The 15,154-nt window shown below is 40.7% G+C and overlaps 1 protein-coding gene across 1 annotated transcript in view; it reads left to right on the top strand.

Annotated features, from left to right (window-relative positions):
• The window catches only part of BMPR1B (bone morphogenetic protein receptor type 1B), a 541,891-nt gene that overhangs the window by 480,415 nt on the left and 46,322 nt on the right, over positions 1–15,154 (top strand). Inside the window, exons 5-7 of the mRNA XM_019526507.1 lie at positions 6,545–6,647; positions 8,442–8,544; positions 14,980–15,076. Coding sequence (XP_019382052.1) covers positions 6,545–6,647; positions 8,442–8,544; positions 14,980–15,076 — 303 coding nt within the window. The remainder of the gene's footprint in view (positions 1–6,544; positions 6,648–8,441; positions 8,545–14,979; positions 15,077–15,154) is intronic.

Below are 15,154 nucleotides of genomic sequence, written 5' to 3'. Positions count from 1 at the left end.
TTGCAGGGTGGGTGGGCCAGGGTGGGTAAAACCTCCTTGCAGGGTGGGTGGGCCAAGCAGGGCAGCAGGCTCTAGTGCCCTCCCCCTGGCCCCCACCCAGCCTTCTGGCCTGAGCCTCTGCAGGCATGTGGATGCATTTCTGGAATCAAAAGTGAATATTCACTAGCTTAATGGTTCAGTCTGCACAGCTTAAACTAACCTGCAAAGATTGAATCTGTTCATCCTTGGACTTTTGGACTGTCTTTACTTAGCCAATGTGTGTGTGTATATACATGTGTGAGTGTATGTATCCATATGTGTGTGTAGGGTCTGTATTTAATTATAGTCTGTATTTAATATAGTTCATGGACTTCATAAAAGGATTTCCTATGGGAGTTGTAAGCATCCTCTATTCCAGCCTACACAGCACCCTTAAAATCCAAACTGTTGCGCTTAAAATTTAAATCCTATCTCATTATGCAGTGTTATAGAGAGACCCATCATAGAGCACAGCTCTGAACTTGAGAGAGGAATGCAGGCTCTATGGCCTCTTGGCAGCTGAGAAATACCACACACAGCTGAACATGAGCAGTTCTACTGTCTTTGAGGCTTGTGTGGTCTTTTTACATGCTAGAGGACTTGGCCCATTATGAGCCAAATTCTGTGTTTTGTTGCATCTGCATGGCTCCCACTGACTTAAAAGTATTTACACACACACACGTGAAAGATGAATTTGGCTCAGCAGTAATGTAATGCTCTTCTTCTAACTGGGTTTTATGTTACTACTCTGATGCAAAGTCACTTAACAAATTATTTTCTCTGGAAAACAAGTCTGTTGAACAAAATTACAGTGGCTGTTTGTTTTATGGACAGTATCCAAAGACAGTGTTCAGCTAGATTTGGCCTTTCTGATCATATTTCTTGGGTGATTATTGTGACAAAATGTGTTAAGTGAATTGAGAATTTCAGCCCCATTTCCAAACCAGAGACATTCATGGAATGTTCTCAAAAGCACTTGATCTTCCGGGATCTGTACAAGCCATACTGTGCAGTTCTACCATCATCGCTAAGAACCAGTGCAGAAGATGTCTTGTTCATCTGAACAGACTCTGTGGATTATATAACTTATGCTAGCAGTGTCCAGAAATGTGCTCAAGAGGTACAGTTTAAGAAACGATATTATAGGTTTCATGGCAGAAAAAGTAAATATGTGGCAAGGTACTGACAAAAAATGTGGTTCAGGCTGAGTCCCTGGGAATTTTGGTACACAAGGAGTGAGGCATGATATCATTTGTACAAATCAGTTTTTGTCATTCCGACTACTTAGAGCAGGAATTAAAAAGAGGTTATGGCATAATTGTGTGTGGAATCTGTAAGCTTCTTTTGAGGTGAATAGTTACTTAAAGTAGTTCTGGTTTTGTACTCTAAAAAAAAGAGAGCTTTGGTGTGATGCATAGAAAATAGCTCTAGGTGTCATGCTGCTGTGTAAGATAGAAGAAAATCTTCAACAATCAAAGTTTGGTGACTAAAGTATTGCATCTTTTGTGAGACATGGCCATTGTCCAGTAAGGACATCTGCTTGAACAGCTGCAAAACCCTTGGCCTCTCTCCCTGTCTTCTGACATTTAGTAAAGGTCTCAGTTAAGATCACCTCTTTCATTCTGGTAATCATTAATTATAGCAGCACCTTCCAGTTCAGGGCCTGTCAGCGTTTCAGTTATAAACCTATTTTCTTTGGGGGGGGCATTTGTCTTGGCTGTAAAAATCTAGTCTTGGCAGTTATATGACATACCACATCTCTGTGAGCTATTACTTCCAAAATCTGCTTAATAACTTTTTGATACTGTAGTATCAGATGATGTTTCACTGGGAAAAGTTAATAGAATATATACATGGCTTGATTTTTCAGTATTATCTCATTTTAATCCATAATTACATAACAGAAGTTTTTAAATATTTTGAATGTGTTAATTTAAAATTCTATACATAGTCAATATTGAGAATAAGAGTTCATTTTTATTCTACTTTACATGCATAAATTATCCATGTTACACATGCCTATGTACAGACACAAAATAAGCAATGTATATGATAAACACTTCCTGAAATTTGTTTCCAGCTAGTTATGAAGGTGGAGTTATTTCCATTTCTGACCTGGGGAGATGCCAGGTAACTGGAATATGCTATGTACTCCTCTGCATTTATGATCTGTTATATTGTTGTCTTAGGATCTGTTTGTCACATCAGAGAGGAGAACTTCCAGGTGATGAAGGACATAAAACCTCTCCTACCTAAAGCCCTTTATAGTGCAAGGAGGTGGCAGTTTTTCCATTTAAAACTTGATCTTTCCTTTTTGATGTTTCCCTTTAAAATTACCACCCCTCTTCCTCCATGCAGCCCCATTTTTATTTAATTCCATAGCAAACAATTCATATCATGGTATTTCTCCTATTGCTTCCCTTTTTGTGAACTGATTTAGAAGCATATGTTCCACTGAAAGTCAATAGAAAATCAAATAAAACTTGAGATTTCTCGGTGTTGTTTTCCCCCTTCCTACTACTACTTCTTCTGACAACTTAACTCTTTTATTGCTTCTCCTTTTATGAACCCACTATCTTGATTTTTTTGAGAGGACTATCACTTGCTACATTTTTATGTTTATTTGTTTTTCAAATAATTGCAATTACTGTTCTGTTGTCTTGTCCCTAGAGTTATCCCTGCTTCATTGTGTTGAATCAAAGGCATTGTGTACACAAATAAAATGTAATATAATACTCTACACTAATGGGTTCTTCTCAGTCTCTCTTCTTAGCAATCCTGTCATTCCTATCTTGATCATGAACAATGGAATGAAGATAGTTGTTGCTCAGAAGAGTCATTGTCTCTTTTGCCTTAGCCTCCTGAATGACATCAAACAAGTAGAGAAGTTAGCCTTCACTTCAGTGACAAAGTAACTTGTAATGTTACAGCTAAGCACTTTCAGACTCAGCAGTCAGAATTTATAATAGATTATTATTCAAAGTTGGGGTTGGATCCAAGGGGGATAAAGGTATGCAGTCATATGTGCTCCCTTTGCTTCCTGCTCCACCCAGTTTAAAACCAACTGCCTGGCAGTAGCAGCAGCATTTCTATTCAAGTAGCAGTGAGGGAATCATTTGACTTTATAGCTCATTATATCCTTCTAAACTCTTTGTTCTACAGGTGTTAATGACTTTCTATCCTTTTTTAATGGTTTTGATTTTTTTTTCCTGCCCTCCCCTCTTTTTTTTTTTTGCAATATTGCTATATGTTAGCTTTCCCTGATAATGTACCTCCTTTTTCACATCCCTGTGTTTTAGGCCTGTGTGAAGCAGCAAGTATCACTTCGGATTCAGCCAATTTAGAGGACAGTAATTCTATTCGGAGATTCAAATCACTGCCCCGATTTGACTCAGCCGAATCAGATCTGAAAGATTTGGTGCCACTTTGGAGATTTGGCTATAGATTAAACAGGCAGCTGACACAGCTGCCTCCAGCTGGTAAGTCTGTTGGGGTTGGGTAGGGAAGGGGCATGGGGCAGGGAGGGATTGGGGCTGGGGCAGCCAGGACAGGGGGCACGTTACTCACAGAGAGGGACATGGGGGCACAGGATGCAGGCACGGCAGTGCTGGGAGTGGGGGCTCTGCCCTGCTGCTGCTTGCCCAACTGGCACAGGGGGGGAGGGGCGCAATGCAGGCACGGCTCACTCCGGGCGGAAGTGGGCAAGCGGCAGCAGGGCATAGCCCTGCTCCCAGCGCTGCTGAGCCTGCATCCCACCTCCCCTCCCCCCGCGCTGGCTGGCAAGGGGCAGCAGGGTAGAGTCCCCACTCCCAGCACAGATGCAGGCACAGCAGTGCTGGGAGTGGGTGCTATGCCCTGCTGCCACTTGCCCCCTTATGCCTGGAGCAAGCCATGCCTGCATCCCTCCCCCCCCGGCCGCATTGGCTGGGCAAGCGGCTTCAGGGCAGAGCCCCAGCTCCAAGCAGTGCCATGCCTGCATCCAAACCCCCCTGCCTCCCTCCCCGAGTAACGCACCCCCCTGCCCTGGCTGGGCAACTTGTCCCAGCCCCAATCCCTCCCTCCCTCACACCCCTTTCCTCCCCAACCCCAAAAGACTTACCAGCTGCAGGCAGCTATGTCAGTTGCTTGTTTAGTCTATGGCTGAATTGCCAAATCTTTTCCAAATCTTTGTCCGAATTGACTTGGATGCTTCGAGTTGATTCAGAGTTTTTAATTGGTCTCCCAATTCAATTTGGATTTGGAAATTTGGTCCCTGAATTGGGCTGAATATCCTCCAAATCAGATTGGCTACTGAAGCTTCACACAGCCCTACTGTTTTTAACTCTAGCTACACCTACTCTGAATACCTTCAAGAGACATGTAGATGTTTATCTTGCTGGGATCCTATGATCCCTGCTGACTTCCTGCCCCTGGGCAGGGGGCTAGACTCAATGATCTTCTGAGGTCCCTTCCAGCCCTAACATGTATGAAATCTATGAAATATTAACTCAACTGTGGACAGGGCTGTCCCTAGGGGGCACGAATCAGGGCAACCGCCCTGGGCCTCACACTTTGGGGGGCCCCGTGGAGCCAGGCGGAGCAGTGGCGGCATGAAGCTGGGTGGAGCGGTGGCACCGTGTCCAGCTACTCGCTGCCCTCCCTACTCGCCCACCACTGACGCCGCTCATGCCGATGGTGGCGGCAGCTGCTTCAGGTTTGGGATCGGAGTGGGGGCAGGGCTCCACAAGGGCTCATTTGCCCTGGGTCCCAGACCTTGCTCAGGTCGCTTCTGACTGTGGAAATAACTTTCAATGAAGCAGTGGGTGCACTGTCAACATGTGCAAGAAGGCTTGATTTTGTAAGAAATGTAGATATAATTCTAATGACAACTGAACTAAAGCAACATTTTTTGCATAGTTGTTTGTGTTTTATACATAATATGTGGTATAGTAAATTAAGGCACATTCCAATAAAATTATATTTGTTTTGGATCCTAAACTGAATAATATAGCGCTAGGCTCCTAGGATATTGTTAAAGCTTCTAGTTTCTTTTTACCTGGATAAAAATGTATGCTGTTTTATATGGGATATTGTACCACACCATCTGTACCCTTTCAAAATTCTAGATCCACCCACATTCAAAATAGTGAACTTGCTCTAACTTGAGCCCACACAATTAATTTAAACCTGCTGCAGCAAATATTTGGTGCTAGCCTATCTGGTATCCATCTCTGCTGTAGCCAATGTATACAGACTAGGTTGATGTATTCAGTGTGTAAAGGAATACTTTTTTTCCTACAACTTCTTTCAACTTCTGTATTGTCTTTTTTGTTAGTTTTTTCTTTCAAGAAAGGAGAGAATAATATGATATTCTGCTTTCTTGAAGCCCTTTAATTGTTCCTTTCATTCCTTTTCCTTTTACTTGCTTTGTCTAAAATCCGTTTGAGAAAATATTTAACAAATATAAATTTAGAAAGAAGAAAGAAGCCAAACAAGGCTAATATTTTATTGCTGCATGGCGTAATTGGTTAGTTTTAAAGAGGTTTAATCTTTATTTTTGTATATTTGTTTTCTAACAAACAAATCTTGGTTTTTTATTTTTGATAACATGCTGAGGCCCCAAATTGCTGAAAAATTAATGGAAAAGACTTTCATTAAGATGCGGGCCCTCTCCTTTTTTCTTCTGCTGATAACATTCATGTATTTGACCTTCATCAGGGAAGGACATTTATCACCAGCGCCATCTAACCATCTGTTAGTATACTTGTCCTCTGCTGTACATGTTCTTGTAAACTGAAGTATCATGGATCACTTCAGGCTTAAAACCAAGTAAACAGTTATGAAGGGTGTTGATGATAACTCAAGGACTCATACACAACAGAGTGTTGCAGTTTCTGATATGGTTAAAGCAGGAACCACAAATCACTCTTAATAGTGTGAGGTAGTTAGACATGTTAGTTTGAAATCAGGCAGAAGGTTGTGCATCTCTGCTTTTAGTTTATAATGTGCATCTCTATCCTACCTTTTTCTCAATAGTTTTTCACAGTTCATTCAAATGACACTGGCCTCTTCTGGTTTGCACCATAGTGTAAATCTCTGTGCAGTGTGCTCTTGCACGAGATGGGTAGTGCTTTAGGAAAGGCTATCTGTTAAGGATGGGAATTTATGCACTGGCAGTGGGGTCCAACTGAACTTCGGGGTTATGACTTCGGGGATTTGAAAGAGAAGGCATTTTAGCTTTGCAGATTGGCCTCCTTTGTGCAGACGAAAGTTATTGTAGGCTATTGCTGTCACCCTTTGTTGACTTGCATTTTAACTGTTTGCCATGAGTGCCTACAGCCTGTGGTACCCATTGTTTTCTATGTTGAGAGTTTTTATGCACAGAGTAAAAGTTTGGTCATATAAGCATTTTGTTGCATTGTTACTTAAGATGCATTAATTTATTAATGATACATTTATAAACCTAGGTGCAGCATTCAGGCTGTTGCCAACAGCCCATCTCTGATTTATAAAAGACTAATTCTGTTCTGTTCTTTCAAATTCCCAGCACTGATGGCTATTGTTTCACCATAATAGAAGAAGATGAGGCTGGTGGGCATTTAATCACCAAGGGATGTCTAGGACTAGAGGGCTCAGACTTCCAGTGCCGGGTAAGAAAGTTTTTATGATCAAAATTTGGTTTGACCACTGTGCTAGCTTCCAGTTGACTCAAGTACTGTCAGAAAGAATGACTACAACATCATCAGCTTTGATTTCTGTTCATTGGGGAAATGGGTCCTTTGCACTGACTGGCTGAGGGTATGCCATTTGTATACCAAATTACTTATGTACAGGACCTTGCATTACTAGGTAAATTAGTGAGAGTCAAACCTTAGTGTCCTGATGACATTGTAATATGCATAAATACATTCTCCTTTTCTATAAGTTCATGCTGCAGTTAAAATTATATAGGGCATTTTTAATTTCCTCCCGTAGACTGCTGTATGGTGCATACTTGTTATCCCCCTGCCCCCAGGCTGTAACACATTAGTGATGAGCAACTGAGTCCTGCATATTTAGACAGCATAAGTTATGACTCTCCCTGGCTGAAGAAGTTATTCTGTATAGAAATACATCAGATTCCATTTTATGTACTGCAATAAACTGTTCATTCTGTGCAGCAATTCTTTGTTATGCTTGGATGTTTAAAGTAAAGACATCTCTAGAAGCTAAATCCTCAGCTGTGATAGGAGGATGGCAGTCAGGGCAGCAAATGAAATAGAGAGGGCTCTCAAGGTATGTCTATAATGCTGCAGTATAATACGGAGATGCCTGAGGTAGCTTTAAAAGCTGCTTATACATGTCCTCGGGGTTTTAAATAGAGCAGTTCCTGGAGAGCCATTATAATTAAAACACCTCACCATCATGTGTATTAAGCCCCTTACCCTTGTAAAAATGGCCATGAGGTGCTTTATCTAAACCTCATTCAATGAGGTTTAGATAAAGCTCCCCTGTGGCTATTTTAAAATGCTCAGAGGCTTAATACGCATGATGGTGAGGCCATGCTGGATCATTCTGATTAGAACTTGGAACAGACTCAATTAATCAAGCTTGCTCTGACAAATTCTAATTAGAACATGAACTAGCACATGTATAGGCAGCCAAAGAGACTAGCTCAGGTACTGGAAGCAGTTTAGCCAAAGCAGTATGTGAAGCTCTACAGCCAGACTGCTTCTCATACTCAAGCTAGATCTTTTAAAGATATCTTAGATATTCTGATCTGCATGGCAGCCTGCAATGTAGACATCTTCTTTCTGCTGCCATTCACAAATCTATAGCTTGCAGACCAAATTAGAGCAACCTGAAGGTTGTTGAAATCAATCCAGTTTATAATAAACCCCCTAGGAGCCGTTATACCAGTAAATATCACCACAGGCCTCTCCAGCTCTGCTTCCTGTCATGCCCTTCAGAAGCTTCTTTTATTGGTGGGGATTCCCTCATATCAAAGGAATCAGTAAATGCCCCAATGCCAAGAATTTTCTAAGAAAATGAGGTTCCCAAATCCATTCTAAAGGCATGGCCAGATTTTCTGAAGTACCCAGCACCAACAGCAATCTGCTGTGACTTTATTCACGTACTTTTTTGGAAATACTGTCCTGCAGGGTAAACTTCTGGGTGCTTTGCACTGGATGTGGAAAATAATGCTTGTATAATCACTCACACACATGCATCTTTCTGATTTGTCTAGTACTAATACTTCCTTTATATAATAACAGTTGCTACAGTGGAAATGTATAAAGGATTAATTTGTCTCTTAATGTTTAACTCCAGTGCTATGTGGATTTATTAGGGTGGCACAAATCATTACTGCTCTCACGTTTGAGGTGCTGCTCCTCTATACCATGCAGATCTGTTTGCTTCTCAAGTACTGAAAGTGCTCAGTTTTGTGAATTCTTTTATTGCAGGATACTCCTATATCACACCAAAGAAGATCTATTAAATGTTGCACGGGGCAAGATTACTGTAACAAACACCTTCACCCTACATTGCCTCCACTGAAAAATCGAGGTAAGTGGAGGAGGTAAATCCAACCTGGACCTCGTACTTTTTTCCCCCTAGAAAACCCAAAGTAAAGAGAATTGGAAGAACTGCATAAAAGTTCTGTTTAACTGCTCCTGATATTTAGTATTATTTGTATTGTTGAGTCAAGGGAAGTCCCACTGGTGCTGTACAGGCCTGTAGTGAAATAATAGATCCTTTCCCAAAAAGCTCTCAATCCATGTTAGGCAGGGGCAGAAAATGTCTGACTAAATTTGTGCAGAGCCTTAATCTTATTAGGGCCTCTCTTTGCAACTGCCATATTAATGTTAAATGATGGTGATGACAATAATGATAATGGTAATGATAATGAATGGCCTCTACCATTACAAATGACTGTAGTCTGTAGCTGCATAATAGTTTTAAGTATGACACTCAGCAGTTTCATTTTTTTTTTCCAATGGGATTCTTCACAGAAGGGATACTGGATTGAGGCACAGAGGGCAATAGATAAAGTAAATAGTTCACAAATGACTGGTGAACCATAAAAGCAATGAAACCTCATAAAATTCTGACTCCTAGTATAATAGTTTAATGTGATTTTGTTGGTCTCTAGTAAAAGAAAAATGGCTATTGGAGAGGGAGAATCTTAAGTGCAAATTATTCAGACTGGATTAGTATATGCAATAATACTTTAATTCAGAAAATAAATCCATTTCCCGTACAGCTTGTTGAGATAACTCTGCAGAGTTGAAATGAAGTGATCTTTGCCTAACTGTTCCCTTTCTTCTGTCTTCCAAATAATTTTCCTTTTTTGGGCTAAATTCCACATGAAGGCAAACACTTCACAAAAAGTCCTTCAGATCTCTAGATTTGTGCATATAAGATGAATTGGCCTAGAAAAGCAGTTTCGAACTTGGTGCCTGTGGGTGCCATGGTGCCTCCCGAGGTTTATTCAGGTGCCCGTGCACATTTTCATGATCAGTAAAAATCATTATTCTGACAAAAAATGCTGGCATATTGGAGCCCGCTGGTTTTTCTTTTCAATTTGAATGTGCCCCTGGGCACATAAACATTGGGAACCACTAACCTAGAAAAACCCAGCAGCTAGAGTTCTGCCTGTGCTATCTGCTGCTTGTGCAAAAATACCCCACCAAAACAAGTTTTTATTAATGTCAAAACATATTTGCTTTTTTATTTGTTTGCTTTTAGGAGGGGAGAATGCAGAGGAAGAAAGGAATGGTATTTAGATATCAGGTGCCAGCTAGAGGGATAAATTGACCAAATAACAGAGAGAATATCTGTTGAATAAATTATATAACTAAATAAAGTTTAAACAGCATTTCTGCTGCTGGGGTACTCCCAGAATTATTATTTGACAAGCAAAAGGTGATATAACAAAATCTTGAAGAACATAACAGTTATAATGTGGTTTTCAGCACTGCACTTCAAGAAAGATGCGGATAAGCTCGAGAGGGTGCAGAGGAGGGCCACTCATATGATTAGGGGCCTGAAGGATGGGCCCCATGAGGAGAGACTCCAGTAGCTGGGCTTGTTCAGTCTGAGTAAGAGGAGGCTGTGAGATGACTTGATAGCTGCCTACAAATATGTCAGGGGGCAGCATCAGGATCTGGGAGAGCAACTCTTCAAGAAGGCATCCCTTGGGAGGGGGAGGACCAATGGGCACAAACTAACAGAGGGAAGATTTAGGCTGGACATAAGGAAGAATTTCTTCTCCGTAAGGGTAACTAGAACCTAGAACACACTCCCGGCAGAGGTGATGTGGTCACCATCCTTAGAGGCGTTCAAGAGCAAGCTGGACAAGCACTTCATTAAGCTAGTTTGAGCTCATTAACCTCCTGCCTGTGGCATGGGATTGGACTTGATGAGCTTACAGGTCCCTTCTGGTCTATGATTCTATATTCATTTAAGACTTTCTTTGAAAAATACATCATCTGGCACTAAGTTAAGAGGGAAAATTGTGGGTGTAACTTTAGAGACTGCCTTAGAAAATGTAGTTATCTGGGACTTGTGTACAATTGTTTGGCAATTCTGAAGTCAGCACCTTTATAAAAGTCGCATGCTAATATGGTCAGTTGGAATTCTTGGTGCCAGTGACTGGTAGAACTTTCTATTGCCCCATCACAATCGCAGCACGGGGTAGTAATTTAGACAGTGAATCCTCCCAGTAGCCTTATATAAAATTGTTTAGTTGGTATAACTACTGAGGAGTGCTGTGTTTATAACCATTCTTCCTGTCTGGGATTTTTGTTTAGTATATGATTCAGTGAATGCTCTGAAAGTTGTTATTAGGCCTTAATATAAATAATGATGTTAAAAAATAAATTAAAAATGGACTTGTAGAAACAAAGCCCCATTGGATTACACACAAAAAGAATGGATGTTGTTTTGCATTTGAAAAGAAACAAAAAAGTTTGATCCTGATCAGGAACTTATAACCAAAGTCATATCTCAGGGGAACTTTGGGTCTAGCAAGGTCTTCCAACTGCAGGTCAAAGGTTGCTGAACTACAAATTAACACATGCACAGAAACAACATCTACAAATGCATGCAGTGTGTGTTCTGAAAGTGTATTTCCAGGCTTAGCATTTATTGGAAGGAGTTCCCTCCTTTTACCGTGACAAGAAATGAAGCACCATATACATAAAAGTATCAGATGGAAGAATTAACATTAGTCAAGCAGGAAGGCAAAACACAACAGCAGCTAAACCTATTTCTGGGTAGTGTTAGAATACATTCTACTGAAGTAGAAGTAGAATATAGGACCTTGGAGATAACATGTTGTTCTCTTGGCAGTCATGCATCTGCCTTATTAAGGAAATGAGAATACTAATCAAGTCTGATACAACACCTCTATTTTGAACAATAAAACTTATTACTGGAAATCCCAGCAAAAGTGCAGGCTGAAAGCAGTTGAGAGAAGAAATATGTCTTTACTGATTTAAAGCCTTTATAAGCAGAAGTGGTGGTGCCACCATGTCTGGCTCCCTGCCTGTACACCTAGTGATGAATGGGCAAGGGAATGATTGGAGGAATGATGGGGTTTGATATTTGCACACAGTTTCCAAGCCTTGGATTTTACTGCAGTTCTTACCAGGATAATCTGAACGCTGTGCAGTGGAGGAAATTGGGGAGGGATGGGACTCTTCCCATCTTTTTAAATATGCTGACACTACCTTGAACTCACTGTGGTGAGTTTTAAAGGCACATTTCAGCAGAGTACCATATGTAACAGGGTGAGTTGAACAAGTGATGGGGATCAGAAAAGCACCAGAACTATTAGAAAAGTTTTTTCTAAGGCACTTTCTTTCTGCTTTCTTTCATTATCATCTCTCCCTCCCTGTACTGAAGACAACAGTGACACCTGTGTGTGGTGCCTATAAATAGCATCACTATGTTGGTCGTACAAAGTAGAATCCTTGCATTTGAATTGCTAGATGATGGCTAACGTCCCCTTTTAACCAAAATATATAAAGGAGCTTCAGTAACCAGCTGCTGGTTTATTTTGTATCCCACAGTTAATAACTCACTGTGGCGTCCTCAAGCTTTTCTGCTTATTTTTATAACCTCACTGTTTGGCATAACTGTAGTTACCAAGTAACAAAACATTAGAAAGCAAAGCACAGACTCTCAGTGCTAATTGGCACCCTTTACAGTCACACCAACGACTGAGCAATCTTGAGGACTGAACTAGCCTGCTCCTCTGCCACCCCTAAAGAGCAGCCCTACTAGGTTAGAACTGAGGGAGAGGAGGTAGAGGGAAAAGTTTTCACTACTGCGCTGTGTGTGGTTTCTATTCTGTAGATGGATAGAGGACTTAATTGCCCAGGAATGTCAGCACCATTCCTTTGACTTCACAGACATTAAAAAGTTGGGAAATCAGGCTGCATTTCTTTATATTTTGTTGATCATCCATCAGATAGTTTACAAAGCTTCAGACTAAGGAAATGAAATCCCTCCAGGATAATTAGAGGCATGGGCTGGTGATGGCTCAGTTGTTGTCCCACCGACATTATTGCTTTACAAAAGGGCTTAAGAAAGATGTCTGCTACCTTGCTATAGTAGTAGGACCCATTTCCTAACCACTGTGTGTATAGTAAGTCATTAATAAAGCAATGTGATGTCCCAAGACACATCCTAATCCTTCAGAAGGGTGGGGGAGGGTGTGTCTAACAAGAAGCACCAAATAATAAGCATCCAGATTTCAAGAGGTGCACAGTACTTAGAGGCCTGCTGACTGCTGTACACGTTTCGGCAGAATTAGCGCTTGTGCAAATTTGGCCACTTATATATAGGGACCTAAATAGGAATGTTAGGATCCTGAACTTCAGCTACCCAAGTTTAAAAATGTTGGCCACAATATATAGAATTCTAGACACTGTTCTCGGGAGAATTATCTTTGGAGTTATTTAAAAATACCATGGTTTATACAATTCTTTCAAACAAGCATGCACACATGCACGCACACACGAATACCAAAGGGCAGGGAGCCCTAATTGTCAACTTGCAAGTTTCTCATGGGTGTAATTTCATTGACTTCCATCAGAGTTACTGTGTATGAATTATGCTAGCCCAGGAGGCAAAGTCAGAATTGGGTTTCCTGTGTGCAGCATGCAATGCTCATTGTGTTTAGCATCTGCAAAAACTGCCAGCCCAACTTCTGTTGTCAAATGTTCTATGAAATTGGATCCCTTGCTGTGAACAAATCTCCCTGTTCTCCAGAGTATAAAAAATACTCCCTCTGTGATCTGCATGCTCTATTTATCCTCTCATGGGCTGATAGGCTGTGACATCTTAAACTGTTACAAACCACACATTTTAGAGGGAAATGACTGGCAGACCTAGACTGCTTATACACCAGGAAATAGAGCCTTTTGCCTCCCTGAACAACCACCTCCTTGACAGAGAGGACTGAGCTCCCCAGTGAGTTCTCTATTTCAGCTCCCATCACACTTGGAGTGACAGCCCAGGTAGAAATCTGCTGCTATGGTGAGAATGATGTGCTCTAGTGTTTTCCTGATAGGCATCATGTCAGTGTCTCCTTTCAAAGGCAGTGGCCATGTCTTGAATGTTTACATTGTCAATGCTCCAAGAGCAGGTAATGGCAGGTTAAAACATGACCAATATGATCAAAAGGCATATTGGTAGGTAATCTCTGTTCCTGTTAGAAAGGAGAAGAAAAGAAATAGTTGGGGGCAAAAATAAGAGAAGGAACTAGATCTTTAAAATAAAAGTGCCTAACAGTAAGTCAAGAGTCCCATAGGAACCTACTTGTCTCATTACCCTAGTAAATCTGAAATGTAATAGTGCTATTCCAGGATGAGTCGATAAGGATAGAGTTCTTGCAGTTTACTGCATGTTCAGCAAGACAATCAGTCTGAGAGGGCTTCAGAAAACCTCATCCTAATCTGCATTACAATGAGCACCAACATAGGGAGAGGGAGCATGTGAATGAAGTAGTTAAAAGGAGGATGGGACAAGACTTGTCCAGTTTTTTGCATGAAAATATGCACAAACACACATGTTTGAAACAGGAATACAAATTTGGAGGTTACAGTTAAGTTTTAGAACAGAATATACGATTAATGCAGAATTAATTTGAACACTTCAGGCACTTTCACATCATCTCATTTCTAACCAGTTGTTTTACATGTTGCACTTTCAGAGGGTTTTTGAAGGTCTGTTTGGTATGGTATGGATATTTTTAGCCATAAATGTAAGATTTTATAATTTTCACCCAATACACAGAGCGAAGGGGGAGGGAGGGAATTGCTGAAGTGTTCTAACAGAGAGGCAGAGAGAGACAAAGAGGCAGAAGACCTTAAATTGTTGTAAATATCACTCACATTTTTAAATATATACCTGTCTCCTCTGTTAGCATGAATACAGTCATGCTTCCCTTCTATTTTAACTGAGTGTATTAGTACATAAAAGTGAATTAGGATAAAGGGATCTCAGATCTGATGTCTGTCCTGGCTGACAAGATATGTAAGATAGAAGACTGCAGGTGCTATGGGTTTTTCTTGATTATTTTCCATTAAGGGCCAAATATAATACTACAAACACAGTCAAGAACTCCATTGTTACCATAAGAGTGCTGCCTGAGTGAGAACTGCAGAATCAGAGAGTTCTCAAGCAATGCAAAAGGCCAAAGAACAAGCACATAAAATGGCTCTGAAATCCAGGGCAGTATTCTTCAATAATCTTCAAAAAAGAGAAAGGAAACAGTTCTGTTTTTTAATATATCGATGAATTCTTGTGTGCTGTCTTACATGTGAAACTGAACTCAGAGAGGCAGGATACAATTTAGACCTGACCCTAGTGTTAAAGATCTCTGAGGAATTCTAGCGTAGTGGTGACTTCTAAGGCAAAAATAAAGTCATTTTACAGTGGCCTCTCTCTTTTTTTTTTTTCTTTTTTTTTAATAAAAAAAACCTATTTCAGATTTTGTTGAAGGGAACATTCACCATAAAGCCTTGCTGATCTCTGTGACTGTGTGCAGTATACTCCTGGTGCTTATCATCATATTCTGCTACTTCAGGTAAGTTAAGTCAGCAATATTGAAGAGTTGTGTGCTGCACATTTGTTCCTAATATCACTTCTGTCTCTCCCCTAAGAG

This window comes from Gavialis gangeticus, unplaced genomic scaffold (assembly GCF_001723915.1).
Source record: "Gavialis gangeticus isolate Ggan-Ray unplaced genomic scaffold, GavGan_comp1, whole genome shotgun sequence".
In the NCBI taxonomy this organism is placed as follows: Eukaryota; Metazoa; Chordata; order Crocodylia; family Gavialidae; genus Gavialis; species Gavialis gangeticus.
The sequence above is the reverse complement of the archived record's forward strand: the minus strand, read 5'-3'. Positions and strand labels throughout refer to the sequence as shown.